At 41.8% G+C, this 20,023-nt stretch overlaps 1 protein-coding gene across 4 annotated transcripts in view; it reads right to left on the bottom strand.

The window, feature by feature from the left end:
* The window catches only part of LOC142651667 (uncharacterized), a 306,296-nt gene that overhangs the window by 112,416 nt on the left and 173,857 nt on the right, over window positions 1-20,023 (bottom strand). For all 4 annotated transcript variants that reach the window (XM_075826652.1, XM_075826651.1, XM_075826654.1 and 1 more), the window contains one exon: window positions 3,711-3,847. In XM_075826652.1, the coding sequence (XP_075682767.1) occupies window positions 3,711-3,847 (137 nt within the window). The remainder of the gene's footprint in view (window positions 1-3,710; window positions 3,848-20,023) is intronic.

Raw genomic sequence — 20,023 nt, 5'->3', positions numbered from 1 at the left:
GTGAATGCATACACTATGTATATGATATGTCAGTTATTTGTTGAAGATAATGGTAATAGTATATAACTTTATTACAACAAGATTTGTTTAATATATCTATAAAATGCTGCTGATTAGTGCAGTTGGCTCTGTCTTTCACTTTGTTTTATACTTATACTTTATAAATGTGTCGTATTCTACTATAATGCCTGATGCTTATGATATATATGAGCGGGGAAAACAAATGGGTATTGTAAAAAAATTCAAAGAAAGACAAAAAAGGAGATTTTCTAACCACTATTTGTGGGTCCTCAAATACTAACCCACCAAACAAAGAAAAAGAAAATAACACACAACGAAAAAAATAATATATTCTATGTGCCCTCTGTGCTATTCAGGCATGTTCATACAATTCAGTTTTGGTGCGGTTGTCCACTATTATTATGCAGATGATGGTGTAAACTTTACAGGTTTTGGTGTAAACTGTGGCAAAAAAGGTTGCAAACAGTGTTGTGTGACAGATTTTTTCATCGCTCACCAAGTTTGAAAAGTTATTAAAAAACTGGCTGTGGTCTCCTAGGAGATGTAGATTAGACCCCATTTATTAAGAATAGGTAAAAATGGCCGAAAATTTGGCGTCAATGTAGTTTTGTTTAATGTCAGACAGTTAAAAATGTGCCTAATTTATTGCAAGGCATGCACCTTTTTATAAATCTTGTTAAAGTAACTTCAACTACCTCCTTTACTTACAATGGAGTAAGACACTCCAGGCTTAGTAAATGTGGGCCATTGTTTTATAGGGGGAGAAGAAGTTTAAAGAAAAGTTTTAGGCTGGGGCTACACAGTGATAGTAAATTTAGGGTAAAATTTCAGTAAAATCTTAGTTGCAATACCACTTCAATGATTTTCTATGAGGAAGAATGTCTCAAGTAACCACAAAACTATCCATCTAATGTTAACTGTGTATTTTCCTATGAGTAAAGGCTCATATTATGGCTCTGCATAAGCTCGGAGTTGTAAGGAGCAGCAATATGGCACCCAGAGCTGTATATGGACCCTACTGCCCCTCCTTAAGCCTTCAAATGAATCTGACAGAAAAAAAATGTTCCATCAAATGCCGAATTATAGAACCAGAACCATCACTTTTAGGAGAGAAAGTTCTAGTAATATGGTGTCATACAGGGCACTACACATGGAGTGCCTATGGCTTTGTGTACTCTGTCTGCTGTGTGCATGAAGTCTAAAGTCCCATATCCCCAACCGTATACCTGACCTTATACTTGATCCAAATATATAAACAATTTTCAGGCTAAATTAACTTACCTTTTTTATTCTGCCTTCAATTTTTTTTGTTTTTATTATATCTAATTACAAATATTTTGTTGAAATTCGCAGAGTACTGATGTACTCTGTAGATTTGCTAGCGTTTATAGCTGAATATTATAGAATTATGCAGGAACTAATTGGTATCACAAAACAAGGATTTTAAAAAAAATTAAATAAAAAAATACAGGTAAACTGAACACAGTGAATTTGCCATTTCAAATATTTCTTAAGCAGAATTGTAAAACCATATAAGTACATGAAATGTGTTTTGGTTATAATAAATAAATATGCTTCGTTTGTAATAAAACAAGCTAATTAACATTGTATGTTATCATTGACCAGAGCTTTGGAAATAGACGCAGAGCAACATTTATGCAAGGAAGCAAATGCAATCTTGCAGAATTAAAGAGCCTTAGAATTATTTGTGCTGTTTAAATGTGCAGGGAAGGAATTGCGTTAGGAAATGAGGCAATCATCCAGAACTCTTCATTTCTTCAGTTACTTAATTAGAAAATGAGTTCAGTCTAAGGAAGGGAAAAGATTAGTGTTGTGTGGTGAAATTGCTAAACGTATTTTCAATGTGAATGGGTTTTGGATGAATATATGTATATTTATTTTCGTTATACTCTCCAGTGAGTGACATGATATCATTCATTAAAGTGAAGGTAAAAAAAGCAAAACCGATAGTATGTAACAGTAGCATACAATTATTAATCATTAATCATTTAATATATTTTTTTACATTTTAGGTAAATTAATATATAAAAAACTAAAAAAAATACATTAAAGAGGTTGTCCAACAATAGAATATTACATTTCTCTATTAGATCATACACAACAAAATATTTTCAATTGGATTGGTTGTAAAAAAAATGCCTAGATATTGCTGCTAAATACTTGTCATGGTGCCCCAATTCTTATTGGCTGGACTGAACAATAGTGAGAATCAGTCCGCCACCTGTGTACAAGAGGATCCGGGCAGTGGGACTGAGTTACTGAGCATGTGTGACCACCATCATTGGACACATCAGGTGGACGTTCCGAGAGGAATTCAGAAGAACACCAGGGGATGGCCATAACAAGTGTGTAACAACATTATCAAGACACAGGAACATATTTTTGACATGATTCCAACTGAAAATAGTTATGTTCTGTATCATTTGTTGTCCTTCAAAAGCAAAAACCTGGAAAAGCAGATGCGTTGGAGACTGTTTTTCCATTTTTTAATATTATCCAGACTTCAATATTTAAGGCTATAGCTGGGTGAGATAGACCAAAGCCTATGATGCCATTAACTGTTATGGCTGAATAATGACCATATGCAGTAAGGCTGCCATACCATACCATAATATACCATGATGTTAACAGTAAGAATTCTCTCTACCACACTTCTAAAGAAAGAAAGAAAAATCATTGAGACTCCAGTTTTTCAGGTAAATGCTTACAAATTCAAAGGAATCAACCTATTCAATATGATGTTCATTAATTTATACATGTTTAGGTTTGGATATCTTCTATTTTATGTGTTGATTATCATTTTCTTGGTTTTTGTAGATTGTTCATAATTCTGTAGTTAAGAATGTCCATGAGTCGGCTATATAGTTGTTGGGAATGAGGCCTATCATTGGGGTATTTTTGTCATCTTGATTATTCCACACTGGTCTGTGGATGAGGTTCAGTCATACTGTACATTTAAAGGTTGTGTCTGCTTCAGGGATTAGAAAGTATGTAAAGTTCCGTTGCTGCCAACCCGTTTGCCCTCATCACAAAATTTTTAATATGTGCAAAATGGAAAATCCAAGATTTTGTACTCTCAGTAGACATCACCATTCAAACACAATAGGGCAGATTTACTAAAACTAGCCTATCATATGCCTGTTTTAGTCTGATGCTCCGCAGGATTAAGATGCGACTAATTAATCAAGAGGTGCATGCCTCTTAATACATTTGTTCAATCTTCTGCTGTCCATGCGCCAGAAAGAAAAATCCAGTTTCTGGTGTAAATTCTAGTTAATTTGTCGGGTCGGGTGGTCCCACACCTTACGCTAAACTCTACTAATTTTAAAAAAAAGTAGCAAGGTCTGCATTAAACGGCAAAAAGTCATACATTTTTCCGCAAATATGGAGTTCCCCTATTATTCTTTTGAATTGAATTCAGTCATACTTCTATACATATTATTGTGGAAAATGCAATATTTTTAAAATGTACTATTGCTCATACAAAGTATATTTTCTAGTTTTAAACCCAATAATAATACAGGAAATATACACGTTTGCAAAATAATTTCTAGTAATTTGGCTCTGAAATAATCCTAATAATTTGAATAAATTTTTTAATAATAATATGCAGTGTAAAATTGGAAACAAATACCACTTGCCATGTCATGACTGCAAATTCATCTTACCATACTGAAAATCGATGCTTCTCTAGTTCATCCAAATAGGAAGTACTTGTTGAGCATTTATCTATTTTCTTATCTTCACTTGTTTCAATTTTCGGCATCCACTGAAAATGTTTTTCAGGCAAATCTTTTTCTTTTTTCTGTATAGAAATTTTATAAAACCAGGAAATCAAAATGTATATAATTGACACAAAATTATGGACTAAACCAGTGCTGTTACTGTATATAGCATGCACTTGAATTATTCTAAATTAAGAATTGTTAGGTTTACACACACATACATACATATATATATATATATATATATATATATATATATATATATATATATATATATATATATATGTAAAAGGGTATAACAATGACAGATTTTAGACTTCTGGAAATGGACAATCAATTCTCATTAAATTACAGCAAAATTAAACAGTGAGGAGATTGATACACAAAGTATATTACAAAGTTACATAAAACCCATTCAAGAAAGTGATGCCAATAATAACATTATATCAAAGAATTGCTGGTAGTGTAATATTCTAATATAATATGTAAAGTAGCCCCAATTTAAGAATTAATTTTGAAAATGTAATATATATTTGGGACCTTAAAATAATATTGTTATGTATACCGATCAGCCATAACATTAAAACCACATGCCTCATATTGTGCAAGTCCCCCTCATGCTGCCAAAAGGTTTGGTTTGAGCCGTTGAGAGCTCACATGGATTTTGATGAGAAGGAGACAGGAGCTGATACTCCAGAACTCATGGGGTCTAATATGGCGGATGGTCCACCGGACAAGGAGCAGCCTGGACCCACGCTGGCAGATGTATTCTCGGCGGTAAGCCAGTGCAATCTTACCCTTGCTAAACTTACCTGCCAGTTGGGAGGGATAAAGGAGGATATTTCAATTATATGACATGATCTTCAAAAAGTGGCAGAACGTGCAACGGAAGGCCGCATTAGTGAGATCGAAGACCGGCTGTTGCCGATGAGGAGAATTGTTAATGTCCCGGCTGTGGATGTTACCAGTCTTCTGGCTAAAACGGATAATTTGGAGAATCGTTTATGTCGCAACAATGTGCGGATGGTGGGGATACCTGAGAAGGTGGTCGGGGTCTAACCCAGACTCCTATTTTGAGAAATGGCTGTTGGAGGTGTTTGGCAAAGATACCTTGACTCCTTTATTTGCGGTAGAAAGAGCCCACAGAGTGCCTACTCGATCTGGTCCTCCTGGTCGTCCGCCGAGGCCTGTCCTGGTGAAACTTCTACACTATAAAGACAGGGATTTGATTCTTCGACATGCTCGGGAGAGGCAGGACATCTGCATTAATGGAGTGAAAGTTTCCTTTTATCCTGACTTTTCTGCTGAGGTTCAAAGAAAACGGATAACATTTCTGGATATTAAAAAGCGCCTGAGGAATCTTCGCGTTCAATATTCGATACTATGCTCCGCAAAGCTACATGTAGTGGCATTGGGATCTGTCACATTTTTTGAGAATAGCAAGGATGCGTTGAGATGGTTGGACAGTCACGAGACTCGGATTCGCCAGGATCGGGCTGAGGAAGAAGCGTGATCCTTAGAAGGAAGGTTCCAGTGGGGACTGTGTTAATAGGAGAGGATGATGTGATGTGAGGGAGATACTGGGGAATGTTATCTGGAAACCCCTATTTCTTTTTCTTTTGCTGCAGTTTATCTTTATATGTTATACTGTGGGGTTGATAGAAGCAAACATTTGTAGACTGCTGTTTATATGTTGCAAAGTAGGTAATGTGCATACTTTATGGAGGTGGCGGGAGAATTCGGTACTGGATGGTTAAATTGTGTAAAATGGTTCCGTGGATACTGCTCATATATACTTGCACTGTGTTATTGCTGCTGGAATGTCACAAAGGTGGAGTTTACTTCACTAGCCCTGACCCTCTTAGGAGGGTAAGTTTACAAAAGGTTGGGAGGTTTGGGGAGGGTATTGGGGGGTGGCTAATTTTTTTGGGGGGTCTCGTCCGCAGTACGCTATGGGTATCCTTATATTTGGATGTGTACGCCGATATCAGGTGAATGATACTTTTCGATGGGAGGTAGGATACACTTCCTTTCTTGGAATGTGAGGGGTATGGGGGAGGCCACAAAACGCCGGCCCATATTTGATTTCCTGAAAAGACACTCCTCTGGTGTAATGGGATTGCAGGAGATGCATCTCGCCAGAGATACGGTGCAGAATGCACATAGGATTTGGATTAAACACTCTTTCCATTCCTTTCACTCGACATATTCAAGAGGGGTCAGTCTCTTGATTCATAAAGATGTGCCTTTCAGCTGTTTAGCCTCTTTCATAGACAGTGAGGGCAGGTATGTTGGTATACACTGTAGACTATTCCACTGGGAATGTATAGCTGTGGTGATATATGTGCCTCCCCCGTATTCCCAAGTTCCAATGAGACAAGTGTTAAATCGGCTGGCAAGTTGGCCTGCGGTCCCTACTATAATAATGGGTGACTTTAACAATACTATGGACAAGGGAGTGGATAGGTTCCCAAAGGTATTAGGAGAGGAGGGCTCCGGTCTGACGCAATTTGGGAAGTATATGAGGGAGGCTGGATTGACAGATATGTGGCGCGCCAAATGGTCTTCTACTAGTCAATATTCTTGTGTGTTCTCTACGTATGGTTCGCTGTCTAGGATTGATTTGATGTTCAGCAATAGCCTGGGTGTTCCGTGTGTAGAGAGTGTGGAGTATCTACCTAGGTCATTATCTAATCATTCCCCGATGCTACTAAGAATTAGAACTGGTACACACCTGGAAGGGTTGATAATGACTTGGCGGTTAAATCCGTTTTGGATAAAGTTGGTGGGTGGAGCAAAAATAGTCCCGCTTCTAAAGGAATATTTTGAATTTAATGTGGGTACTGTTCCCACAGATGTCTTATGGTATGCTATGAATGCATATCTGAGAGGTATTTACATTCAAGAGATCACGGTTATCAAGAACAAGTCTAGACAATTGGGTATGGAACTGACGCAGAGGGTGACAGTCACGGAAGAAAGCCACATTTTGAATAACACTGTAGATACGCTAGCTCAGTGGAAGTTAAAAAATAATTAAGGGAATATATGATAGACCAAGCTGCTAATTAAAGGCTCTTTTTACAACAACAGTACTATGAAGAGGGGGAGATGACTTGTAGACTTCTAGCTAATATAGCTAGACCTCAACGAGAAGGGGCGTTCATCCATCACTTACAAGATAGTAGTGGGAGGTTGGTTAGTGAGACTAGTGATATACTTAGTGTATTAAAATCATTTAATATGGAATTGTATCGTTCTAGGATAGATTACTCGGAGGCTCTCTTGAAGGAGTATATGGAAGAGATGTCATGGGTTACATTGAAGGAGGAGGAGAGTGAGATGTCGATAACTATTGAGGAAGCACAGCAGGCGGTGAGGTCTATGGCAAATGAAAAAGCGCCGCCGGGGATGCATGGTATGCCTACTGAAATATACAAAACATATGGAGATGAGCTTCTGCCCCGTTTGTTTGAGTTGTATCAGGACAGTTTTGTGAGGGGACATTTGCCACGGACGATGTATGAAGCTGCAACAGTGGTTCTCCCTAAAGAAGGGAAGGATCTTGCGCAACCAGACTCTTATAGACAAATTTCCCTGTTAACCTGAATTTGCGTAGGTTGTTCCTAAATATACAGGCTTCTTCTGGGGGCCCCCATTCTAGAGCTGTTTTATCTTTGGATGCTGCTAAGGAATTTGAGTAGAGTGGGGGTACCTATGGGCTGTTCTGGCACGGTTCGGATTTCGAAGAAACTTTATTACTTGGGTGAAATTATTATGTCATGAACCGGTAGCTAGGATAAGGGCTAATGGAATGATGTCTGAACCATTTTCTTTGGGGAGGGGGACAGGGGTGCCCACTTTCCCCGTTGTTGTTCGCTTTAGCGATTGAGCCGTTGGCTAATGTGGTAAGACAGCATCCGAACATAGAAGGTTTCAAGTTTGGAGAGTTAGAGGAATGTATAGCCTTATATGCAGATGACGTATTGCTGTTTCTGGGGGGTGTGGAAATTTCCTTGCCTGAGGTTATGCATGTTCTTGAGCGGTATTGTAGATTCTCGAGATTGAGAATTAATTGGAATAAGTCAGCACTGTTACCAATCACATCACTGGTTACAACGCTGATTGTGGGAGGGGTGAATATCCCTTGTGTGAAGGAATTTAAATACCTGGGAATTCATGTCTCGGCAAGGGTACAGGAATTTATAGCTCTGAATGTGCAGCCCCTGTTGGGGAGACTGAAAGATAAGATTAAGCTTTGGCTTGGGCTGCCGTTGTCGGCTTTGGGCCACGCAAATCTGATCAAAATGGTTCTTATGCCTCAGATTCTTTACGTTGTACATGATGCCCCAATGTGGTTGCCTAAATATTGGTTTAGGAAGATACATAATTTGTTTAAAGATTTGGTATGGAAACGGGGGATCCCTAGTATCAAATTAGAAAAATTGCAATTGCCAAAAGAACAGGGTGGATTAGCTATACCAAATGCATGGGTATACTATTTAGCGGCTCAACACCTTAAGGGATGGAAAGAAAGGGACCAGTGGGATTCATGTGGTAAATTGTTATTTTATTTAGGTCAGCAAACGGATTAGATAGAAGCATTGGAATCACATAAACTGAGGAGGGAGGCGGGTATGATGGGAAAGCAAAAAATAGTTGGGAGTTACAGGATGCTCAAATGATATGCCAATATGGAACAACCTGTATCTGTGGGAATTTGCTGCCTTGGAAGGCTTTCAGGAGTGGGAGCAAAATGGGGTTAGATTGGTTTGTCAGCTTTATGAAGGAGGGATTTTCAAGTAGTTCTCTCAATTGCAGGAGGGGTTTGAGCTCCCCCATAGACTATTCTATCAATACCTACAATTGCGACATGCAGCTCAAACACAGGCTAGGATGGTACACTTGAGTTGCTCCACCTTGGGGGTTGTGGAACATGTTCTGGGAACTAGGGACACGAAGGGTATAATATCTTTGGAATATAGCACCTTACTCACCAAATTATTGGGGATCCTATGGCAGAGATAAAAGGCGAATGGGAAGGTGATGTTGGGGCCCTTACTACTTAGGACTGGGGAGAAATATTGGGGTCTCCAAAAGAGTTATCCATTAGTATAGCGCATAGGCGATCGCAACTGTTTTTGATACATAGGGTGTATAGGACGCCTAAGGTGTTATAGCAAATGCGGATTAGATCATCAGCGGAGTGTCATAGATGCTCGTCTGATGGGGCTGATTTAACCCGTTAGTGACCGCCAATAGGCCTTTTCACGTCGCTCACTAACGGGCTTTATTCTGATGCATAATCCATTTTACGGCACCACATCGAAGACAATAAGAAAGACAAATGAAGACACTCGTACAGTTTAACTAGTACTCATAATAGAGAGGATGAAAAGGATCAATACAAAATAGGCTTGAGTAGCCTTTCAATAGGTAACTCGAGTTAAAGGGAAGAGGCCTTAATATAGGGAAAAGGAAAAAAGGTCTTAGGGGGAGTATAACCAGGAACAATAGAAAGATTTGGGGGTAGCAATAGATTTGAAACAATGTACTAAGATTTTTTTAAGCTGGCTATAGACATTAGATAAAAGTTGTCCATACCTGCCAATTTCAGCAGGATCGGAGGACGATGTAATGTAAATGGGGGCCTCCCGACTGTAACTCGATGGCAGATGTTGCCGAAAAGAAGGATCAGGAAAACTAGTAAGGTGTCCCCAAATTGTAAATTTAACCCATTCATAAATTCCATACAAGTCCTCTGATCCTCTTGTTCAGGAAAACTAGTAAGGTGCCCACTAAATTCTAAATTCACCCGCCCAATAAATTCCATACAAGCCATCTGATGTTTTCTTCTCCAGTTATGGAATTTTCTGAGCAGCTGTGGAGGTGTCCTGGTGCTTAAGTGACTATGAGTGCCTGGATCTGCTTCAGGCACAAATTTTAATAAAAATAATATTAAAAAGCTGAATCAGCTTCTATGTTACAGCACCTGGGTGTTGTTCTTGATGGTAATTCTTCTCCTGTAAACTCCAATGCATGCACAACACACTTCCATTGATTTGTATAGCTTGTCCATAAACATTATGTTAGAGATTTAGGGATCTCTGAATTTCGGCCTCATGCAAATGGTCGTATTATGGATTCATAATATGGTTCTCATAGCATGCATGCGCTTTATAAGTATGATACGGCGGCACATAGAGTACATAGGCATTAACGGCTCATTCAGATGAGCATGTATCACGTCCATAGGATGGCCGTTAAGACAACGGCCGTCACACGGACTCATGTATTTCAATGGAGCTGTTGACACGACCGTTGTTTCAATAGAGCAGGTGATGGGTTAGTGAAAAAATAGGACATGTCCTACTTTACTGCGTGTCATGCAAACCCTCCATAGACTAGTGTATGGGGGATCCGTGACAACGCGTCTCCCACGGGTGCACCTTGTACGTGTAAACCATCAGTTTTTCACATCCGAGATTGCCGACGCTCGTCTGAATGTAGCCTTATAGATAATAATGAAAAGTCAGATGTATTGCATTTTTTTTTTTTTTAAATGCTGCAGCAAAATTTTTATTTAATATCTGTAGGGAAATATGGCAATGCCTACATAGACAATGTTTTGATTTCTGGCATTTTTGTAGCGTTTTGTGGTTCTTATCAAAATGCAGCAAGCTCTAGATATGGTTTTTTTTTCAGCTATTTTTCCCCATAGGCTTATGTAGAACTTCACAAACACCAGGAAAAAACGCCTCTACAAAATGACAATAAATAAAGGACTTCTTCAAAAATTCTTGTAAAATAGCTAAAGAAACACGTTAAATTAAAAAACAATGTTTTTTTTACAATCGCTTTAAAATGTCAGACGAACGCCTTTAACCCCTTAATGACCAGCCTATTTTAAACCTTAATGACCAAGCCATTTTTTACGTTTTTCCATCGTCGCATTCCAAGAGCTATAACCTTTTTATTTTTGCCTCGACATAGCTGTATAAGGTCTTGTTTTTTGCGGGACAAGTTTTTTAATAGCACCATTTTGAGGTACATATTATTTATTGACTTTTTTTGGGGGGGGGAATAGAAAAAAACCTGACATTTTGCCACTCTTTTTCCCGTCTTAAATCTACTCCGTTTACCGTGTGATATAAATAACACAATAACTTTATTCAGCGTGTTGTTACGATTGCAACGATACCAAATTTGTATAGTTTTTGTATGTTTTACTACTTTTACACAGTAAAAACACTTTTTTTTCAAAATTATTTGTTTTTGTGTCTCCATATTTGAAGAGCCGTAACGTTTTTATTGTTCCGCCGATGCAGTTGTATGAGGGCTTTTTTTTTGCGGGAAGACTTGCAGTTTTTATTGGTACCATTTTGGAGTAGATGCGACTTTTTGATCACTTTTTAATCACATTTTTTTTAAGTCAGGATTCACACAAAACAGCAATTTTTCCATCGTTTTTTTATTCAATTTTTTACGGCTTTCACCGTGCGGGTTAAATAATGTAATAGATTTATAGTCAGAGTCATTACGGACGCGGCGATACCAAATATGTGTAACTTTTTTACTTTTTTACTTTATTTTGTTTTTTTAATAGTAAAGCATTTTGTAAGGGTAAAAAGTGGGTTTTTCATTTTTTTTCACATTTTTTTTTAAATTAACTTTATTAAACTTTTTTTTTACTTTTTTACTAGTCCCACTAGGGGACTTTAATATGCGATTCTCTGATCGCTATTATAATACACTGCAATACTTTTGTATTGCAGTGTATTACTGCCTGTCCGTTAAAACGGACAGGCATCTGCTAGGTCATGCCTCCGGCATGATCTAGCAGGCATTCGCTCCAGGCAGACCTTGGGGCCTTTATTAGGCCCCCGGCTGCCATTGGAGACACAGACACTCGGCGATCGTATCGCCGGGTGTCGGTGGGAGAGAGAGGGAGCTCCCTCCTTCTCTCCAAAACCACTCAGATGCGGTGCACGCTATTGTGCACCGCATCTGAGGGGTTAAACGGGTGTGATCGATACTTATATCGATCTCACACGGCAGAGCAGGGACGCCCCCAGCCCTCAGCTGCCTCTGGCAGCTGAGAGCAGGGAGATTTGACGGCTCCCTGCTCTGTTTACTTTATCCTGATGCAGTGCCGTAAAAAGGCATATGCATCAGAATAAGGCCTCATTTACACGAGCGTGTGCGTTTTGCGCGCGCAAAAAAACGCTGCGTTTTGCGTGCGCAAAAGGCAATTGACAGCTCCGTGTGTCATCCGTGTATGATGCGCGGCTGCGTGATTTTCGCGCAGCCGCCATCATAGAGATGAGGTAGTCGACGCCCGTCACTGTCCAAGGTGCTGAAAGAGCTAACTGATCGGCAGTAACTCTTTCAGCACCCTCGACAGTGAATGCCGATCACAATATACACCAACCTGTGAATAAAAAAAGACGTTCACACTTACCATGAACTGCCTGCTTCCTCCAGTCCGGTCTCCCGGCCGTTGCCTTGGTGACGCGCCCCTCTCTTGTCATCCGGCCCCACCTCCCAGGATGACGCGGCAGGCCATGAGACCGCTGCAGCCTGTGATTGGCTGCAGCCTGTGCTTGGCCTGTGATTGGCTGCAGCTGTCACTTGGCCTGAATTGTCATCCCGGGAGGTCGGACTGGAGGAAGGAGCCGGGACTTATCGGTAAGTCAGAACTTCTGTTTTTTTTTACACGTATATGTATATTGTGATCGAAAGTCACTGTCCATGGTGCTGAAACAGTTTAAGTCTTTGAGCACCGTGGGCAGTGACTGTCTCCTGACGTCGCGTACCCGAACATTTTTTGCCGGGTTCGGTTAAAACGAGTTCGGCCGAACCCGGTGAAGTTCGGTGCGCTCATCTCTAATTTGACACTCCGTTTGGATGTTTGTAACCAGAAAAGCACGTGGTGCTTTTCTGTTTACATTCATCCTTTTGACAGCTCTTGCGTGATTTTCGCGCATGCAACGCAGGACCGTCAGTGTGGCATGCGTTGTTTTCACGCACCCATTGAAGTCAATGGGTGCGTGTTGCGTGAAAAACGCAAGAATATAGAACATGTCGTGAGTTTTACGCAACGCACTCACGCAGCGCAAAATTCACGCATCGTCTAAACAGCCCCATAGACTATTATAGGTGCGTACGACACGCGTGAAAAGCACGCGCGTCGCACGCGCGTATAATACGCTCGTGTAAATGAGGCCTAAAGCCCGTTAGTGGCCGCTGTGAAAAGGCGTATTGGCGGTCACTAACGGGTTAAAGAGGCTCTGTCACCAGATTATAAGTGCCCTATGTCACACATAATATGATCGGTGCTGTAATGTAGATAACAACGTTTTATTTTAAAAAACTATCATTTTTTACCAAGTTATGAACAATTTTAGATGTATGCTAATTCGTTTCTAAATAGACAACTTGGCGTTTTTTAACTTTTACCAACTGGGCGTTGTGAAGACAAGTGTATGACGCTGACCAATCAGCATCATACACTTCATCGTTCCAGCCCAGCTCTTTTCACTGCACATCGTGATCTCGGGAGATCACGCTGATCTGTGAGTAGGTCCCACAGAAACGTTACCGAAGTGTTCGGGAGTGTGAATAGACATCACATCCTGGCTGGTAGCGATGTCTATTCAAGGCACTTCGGTAAAGTTACTGTGGTAGTATGTGACAGTACAGCTCCCGAGATCACGCTGTGCAGTGAAAAAAGCTGGGCTGGAACGATGAGCAGTGTAGGATGCTGATTGGTCACTGATTGGTCAGCGCCATACACTTCTCTTCACAATGCCCAGTTGGTAAAAGTTTAAAAAAACTCCCAGTTGTCTATTTAGAAACTAATTAGCATAAATCTAAAATTGTTCATAACTTGGTCAGAAATTATAGTTTTTCAAAATAAAAACCACTGTTGTTATCTACATTAAAGCGCCGATCAGATTATGTAGGAGACAGGGCACTTATATTCTGGTGACAGAGCCTCTTTAAGAAGATAAAGATGTAGCAATAGCCAACCAAACTGCCACGGTGCGCTATGGCGTTAACATAGTGTGCCACGGTGCTCTATGCTATTCATGTAGCGGGGACATCCATTCAGTTAGTATTAGAATGGCCATGTTACATAAAAAACTTAGAGCCTGCCGTTCGTTTGGCAATTGCTACATCTCTATATCCAAAAACATCTGAAGGTACCCAAAAAACCTTTTGCCACATAAGAAGAAGCCAGTATTATAATTGTTACATGGTAGGTGGAGGGTGGCCCTATTACAGATTTTGCATCGGGCCCCAGGAGCTTCAAGTTACGCCTCTGTATAAAAAGTAAGCTATATGCAGAAAAATCTATTTAAAAAAAGGAAAATATATCCAGAAACATCTACAGTTGCAAGAAAAAGTAAGTGAACCCTTTGGAATTTCCTAGATTTCTGTATTGATTGCTAATAAAATGTGGTCTGATTTTTATCTATGTCACAAACAATTATAGACAAACACAATGTAACTAAACTCATAACACACATTTAGTTGTACTGCTCATGTCTTTTATTGAGCACATTAAATGCAGGAAGAAAAAGTAAGTGAACACGTGCATTTAGTAACCTGTAGATCACGTTTAACAGTAATCACCTCCACCAAAAATGTCCTGTAGATGCAAATAATATTTATACAACGTTGAGACGGAATTTGGGACCATTCCTCCATGCAAATGTGTAACAGATCATCAATATTACTCGGATGCCTTGCATGCACAGCCCTCAGGATATGCCACAGCATTTTAATAAGGTTAAGGTCAGGACTCTAAGGCAAATAAAGGAGGTAGGCAGCAAACAAATAGTGGAGATGAATCAACAGTGATTTAATCCAGTGAGCGAGGTTCGGCTTGTGTAAGACTTTATCAATGCTCGGATATCTTTGGGGAAGTTGGGACCATGCCACTGATTTGACATGCACCATAGAACCAGAAACATATTGGACGGAGTGTTGTTCCCATCTTTGTTCTTTACAAGGTCAGGACTCTGACTTTGCTATTCTAAAACACAAATGGTCTTTTTCAACCATTTTTTAGTTGATTTACTTGTGTGTAGAGATGAGCGAACTTATGAAAAGTTCGGTTCGGCTGGTTCGCCGAATTTCACGAAAAAGTTCGATTCTGACCAAACTAGTTCTGACCGAATCTGTAATTTCCGAGCACCGAGCATGGTACTGTCCAGGGTGCTGAAAGAGTTAATGGGCTGCACTAACTCTTTCAGCAGCCTTGACAGTACCATGCTCGGTGCGCGGAAAATACAATTTTAATGTAATAAAAAAATAAATAACTACGTTCATACTTACATTCCTCCTGTCCGGCCTCCAGCGATGACGTTTCATCCATGTCACCGCTGCAGCCAATCACAAGCTGTAGTGGAGGTCACGCACGTCACGTGACCGCCTCTGCAGCCAATCACAGGCTGCCGCGGCCTCGGCAGCTAATCACAGGCTGCCGCGGCCGCTGCAGCCAATCACAGGCTGCCACGTCAGGAAAGAAGGTCGGACTGGAGGAAGAAGAGGGACTCGTCACCAAGACAACGACCGGGTACGTATGAAATGCTTTTTATTTTATTTTTAATCAGCAGCCTCTTTTCTCTATCAGTGATTGATAGAGACAAGTGGCTGCCGATTAGTATAATATTTTTGTAATGTTTTTTCTGCCCGCCCGGGTTCGGTCAAAACGTGTTCGGCCGAACCCGGTGAAGTTCGGATTCGCTGCGAACCGAACTTTTCGCGATGTTCGGACCGAAACCGGGTTTGGTTGTCCCGGTTCGCTCATCTCTACTTGTGTGCTTTGTGTCATTGTCTTATTTCATCACCCAACTTCAATTCAGCTTGAGGTCATGGACTGCTGCGCTTACATTGTCCTGTAAAACGCTTGATACACCTTTGAATAAATTATTCCCTCAATTATTGAAAGGCATCCAGGCCCTGAGACAGCAAAGCAGTCCCAAATCATGATGCTCTCTCCTCCATGCATCACACATGGGGTGAGATTTATTTGGTTGGTGTGCAGTGTTCTTTTTCCTTCATAGCGTTGAGAATTTGTGCAGAAAAAAAATCTTCTTTTGTCTCATCTGTTCATAGAACATTTTCCCAGAAGCATTGTGAAACATCCTGGTGGTTTCGGGCAAAATTGAGACAAGTCTCAATGGTGTTTTTTTTTTACAGTAGCATTTCCTTTGTGGTGTCCTTCCATGAACACTATTCTTGTTCAGTGTTTTTCTAGTAGAAGCCACATGAACAGAGATTTTTGCAGTTTGTAGTGTCTTCAGTAGGTAATTTTCAGTTATCCCTGGGTTCTTTCTCGTCTCTTTCAGGGATCCCCCTAGGGAAAGTAGCAGTCCTAACTGAGTTTTCTCCATTTGCAGACAATTTATCTAACTGTGCATTGATGCACACCCATGCTTTTGTAGCCTTTTCCGGCTTCAAGCATCTCTATAACCCATCTCCTGAAGTCTTCTTAAAGCTGTTTGCCTCGAGGCATTGTTCACACTAACCAATCTTTCTTGAGAAGAACAGATTTGTCAGTGACCAGGCTTTGTGTGCCATTATTTAATGGGCAAAGCACCTGTGAAACCCACACTTTCAATCTCATCCCCTTTATTGAAATACCTTGTCTCTTGGAGAAGTCATTAACACAGAGGTTCACTTACTTTTTTCCCTGCACTGTGGATATTTTGTTAATGTGCTCAATAAAAGACATGAATAGTACTACTGTTTGTGGGTATTAGTTTAGCTAGATTGTCTTTGTCTCTTAAGGCCCTTTTACACCAGCCGATAAGCGGTCGGTGCAGCCGAGCGCCGATCGACGAAACATTGTTGATCGACGCTCGTTTGCTCCTGTCACACCGAGCTATGGATGGGGACAAGCGGACGTTACTCCGATCGCTCGTCCCCATCCATTATTATCATGTTGGCCAACAACGATAATCTTTTACTTTTTTAAAACTATACGACCAGCAGATGATCGAGCTTGCTTACGTGAATAGTACATGGGGTGTCAGTACTATGTGTAATACGTGGAGGGATAATGTGCTGGTCGTCAGGCTACAACAACCTTTCCCTGCGATCATATGATCGGGACCTGAACCAATCAGGTCCCGATCATGTCTCTGGGACCAGAGGCAGGGGTTAACAGCGCGATCCGGGTGTCAGCACTACTCTGAGACACCTGGATTGCGCTTTTAACACCCACTGTGAATTCACGTCGGCGCTGCACAGAGCACAGCAAGCACCAACGTGAATTTACTGTGGGCGGTCAGGAAGCAGTTAATGGCGGTGATCATATTCTTTGTAGCCGAATCAATCGGTTCGGCTGTCAGAGAACAGGTTGCTGGGGAGCCGCGGACATCGACACCGCCGGCGTCCGAGCACTTTTCACAGCGCTATGCCGGCAGGAACAGAGATCTGTATATACACACCCTGGCAGCACAGGGTATGTGCGAAAAGGACGTGTATCTACAGATTGTTGGCAAGAGAGGGTTAAAATAAAGTGCTATCTAAAAACGTATAAAAAAGAAATACAGCTTCACAAATCTTTAAAAATCGAGAATTATACTAAAATATGATACTTATAGAGTTATCCATATCCATCCATAAGGGTGTATTCACACGTAGTAGATTTACTGCACAAATATCAGCAACAAATTTACCATATAAGAATTTACCCTAAGGGTATGTTCACATGTAAGGTACACGCTGCAGATTTTCCATCCGGATTTACAGGTGAAAAAATCTGCAGCGTGTTACAACAGCAGCATAGTATATGAGATTTTAAGAAATCATATTGGCTGCGGGAAAATATCCACATGGAAATTCACATGCAGTTCAGATTTTAAGGGCATGGCCACACGTGGCGGATTTCCTCCGCAACTGTCCGCATCAATGCCGCACAGAATCTGCGTTGCAGATTCTGCGGCGGATCTGCCCAAAATGTGCAGTAAATTGATGCGGACTAGCTGCTGCGGACTGCGGGAAAAGTGCTTCCCTTCTCTCTATCAGTGCAGGATAGAGAGAAGGGACAGCACTTTCCCTAGTGAAAGTAAACGAATTTCATACTTACCGGCCGTTGTCTTGGTGACGCGTCCCTCTTTCGGCATCCAGCCCGACCTCCCTGGATGACGCGGCAGTCCATGTGACCGCTGCAGCCTGTGATTGGCTGCAGCCGTCACTTAGACTGAAACGTCATCCTGGGAAGCCGGACTGGAGACAGAAGCAGGGAGTTCTCGGTAAGTATGAACTTCTATTTTTTTTACAGGTTGCTGTATATTGGGATCGGTAGTCACTGTCCAGGGTGCAGAAACAGTTACTGCCGATCGCTTAACTCTTTCAGCACCCTGGACAGTGACTATTTACTGACGTCTCCTAGCAACGCTCCCGTAATTACGGGAGCCCCATTGACTTCCTCAGTCTGGCTGTAGACCTAGAAATACATAGGTCCAGCCAGAATGAAGAAATGTCATGTCAAAAAAGCAAGACGCATCCGCAGCACACATAACATGTGCATGACAGCTGCGGACTTCATTGCGGAACTTAGAATCTCCATTGAAGTCAATGGAGAAATTCCGCCATGAGTCCGCAACCAGCCGCCACAACTCCGCAACATCCCTTGCATGCTGCGGACACCAAATTCCGCACCGCAGCCTATGCTCCGCAGCGGAATTTTACGCATCGTCTAAACGAACACTTCTAAATAGAAGTGGAAGTCAATGGAGAAACGGCTCCGCTGCGGATTAACGCTGCGGAGTGTCCGCAGCGAAATTCAAGTGAATTTCCGCCACGTGTGAACCCAGCCTAAATCCGCAGCATGTCAATTCTTCCTGTAGATTTTCACAATGGATTTTACTCCTTTCAAGGAGAGAAATCTGCAACATATTCTGCATTAAAATCCGCATGTAAAACATGAAACTGAAACCTGCAATGGATTTTTTTCCATCCCGTGTGGCTGTACCCTAAAAAAGGTATAGAGAAATATGTATAAAAAGTAAGTTATCCAGGGACATACATAAAAGTGAAGAGTTACACAGAAATCTGTATAAAAGAGGAAGAGGTATCCAGAAATATTTATGAAAAGGAAGAAGTATCCAGAATAGAAAAAAGTGGGTCAGATTTAATTATACTGTCCAGGGCTGGCTCCAGGGGTCTATGTGGGCCCTTGGGCGACACAGACTTAGTAGGCCCCTTTGCGGGGAACTCACGGCGACAGTAAAATGGCAGAAAACTTCCTTTTTTGCCCCCATTAGGCCCTCAGTTTGTACCCCCATAAATATAGTGCCCTCTGTAGATAGTGCCACACAGCCCCCCTCCCGGGTAGTGCCACACAGCCACCCCTCCCAAGTCATGCCACTCAGCCCCCTCCTCCCAGGTAGTGCCACACAGCCCCCTCCTCCCAGGTAGTGCTACACAGCCCCTCCTCCCAGGTAGTGCCAGCCCCCCTCCCTGGTAGTGCCACACAGCCCCCCTCCCTGGTAGTTCCACACAGCCCCCCTCCCTGGTAGATCCACACAGCCCCCTCCCTGGTAGTGCCACACAGCCACCCTCCCTGGTAGTGCCACACAGCCACACTCCCTGTAGCTAGCGCCTTTGGGGTTCCCTCTAGGAGTGGAATCCCCAGCCAGGGCATTGCTGATGCTCTGTCTGGGTATTCTGCTTCAGGAGAAGCCCCTGACATCTCTGTCCAAAATTTGAGCCATAGTCATGGACAGAGCAATACTAGCACTCTGTCTGGGACTCCTGCTCTGCTCCTGACATCACTGTACATATATGGATAGTGATGTCCGGAGCAGAGCTGAAGTCCCGGGAAGAGTGCTAGTAAAGGCTCTGCTCCGGTACTCAATCTCTGGGGAACCCCCTGTCATCACTGTCCATACTGTCAGGGGCAACGCCAGAGCCAAAGTCCCGGGCAGAGCGCTACTAGCATTCTGCCTGGGACTCCTCCTCTCTCCTCCTCTCCTCCTCTCCTCCTGACATCACTGTCCATATATAAACAGTGATGCCGTGACGACAGCAGCGTCAGCACCCGGCAGCAGAGTGGGCCCCCCCAAGGGTAGTGGGCCCTTGCACTTGCCCTCATTCACTGGGTGCTGATGCCGGCACTGATACTGCCTACGTATTAGACAGTGTAAACCTAGAGCAGGCGGTCAGAAGATGCGCCAAAATTCTAAAAGTGGTGCATGCTGTTTGATAAATGTGGCGCATCTAGATAGACATACTAG

Source organism: Rhinoderma darwinii, chromosome 5 (assembly GCF_050947455.1).
Source record: "Rhinoderma darwinii isolate aRhiDar2 chromosome 5, aRhiDar2.hap1, whole genome shotgun sequence".
NCBI classification, from domain to species: Eukaryota; Metazoa; Chordata; class Amphibia; order Anura; family Rhinodermatidae; genus Rhinoderma; species Rhinoderma darwinii.
This window is presented reverse-complemented; position numbering and strand designations above follow the sequence as displayed.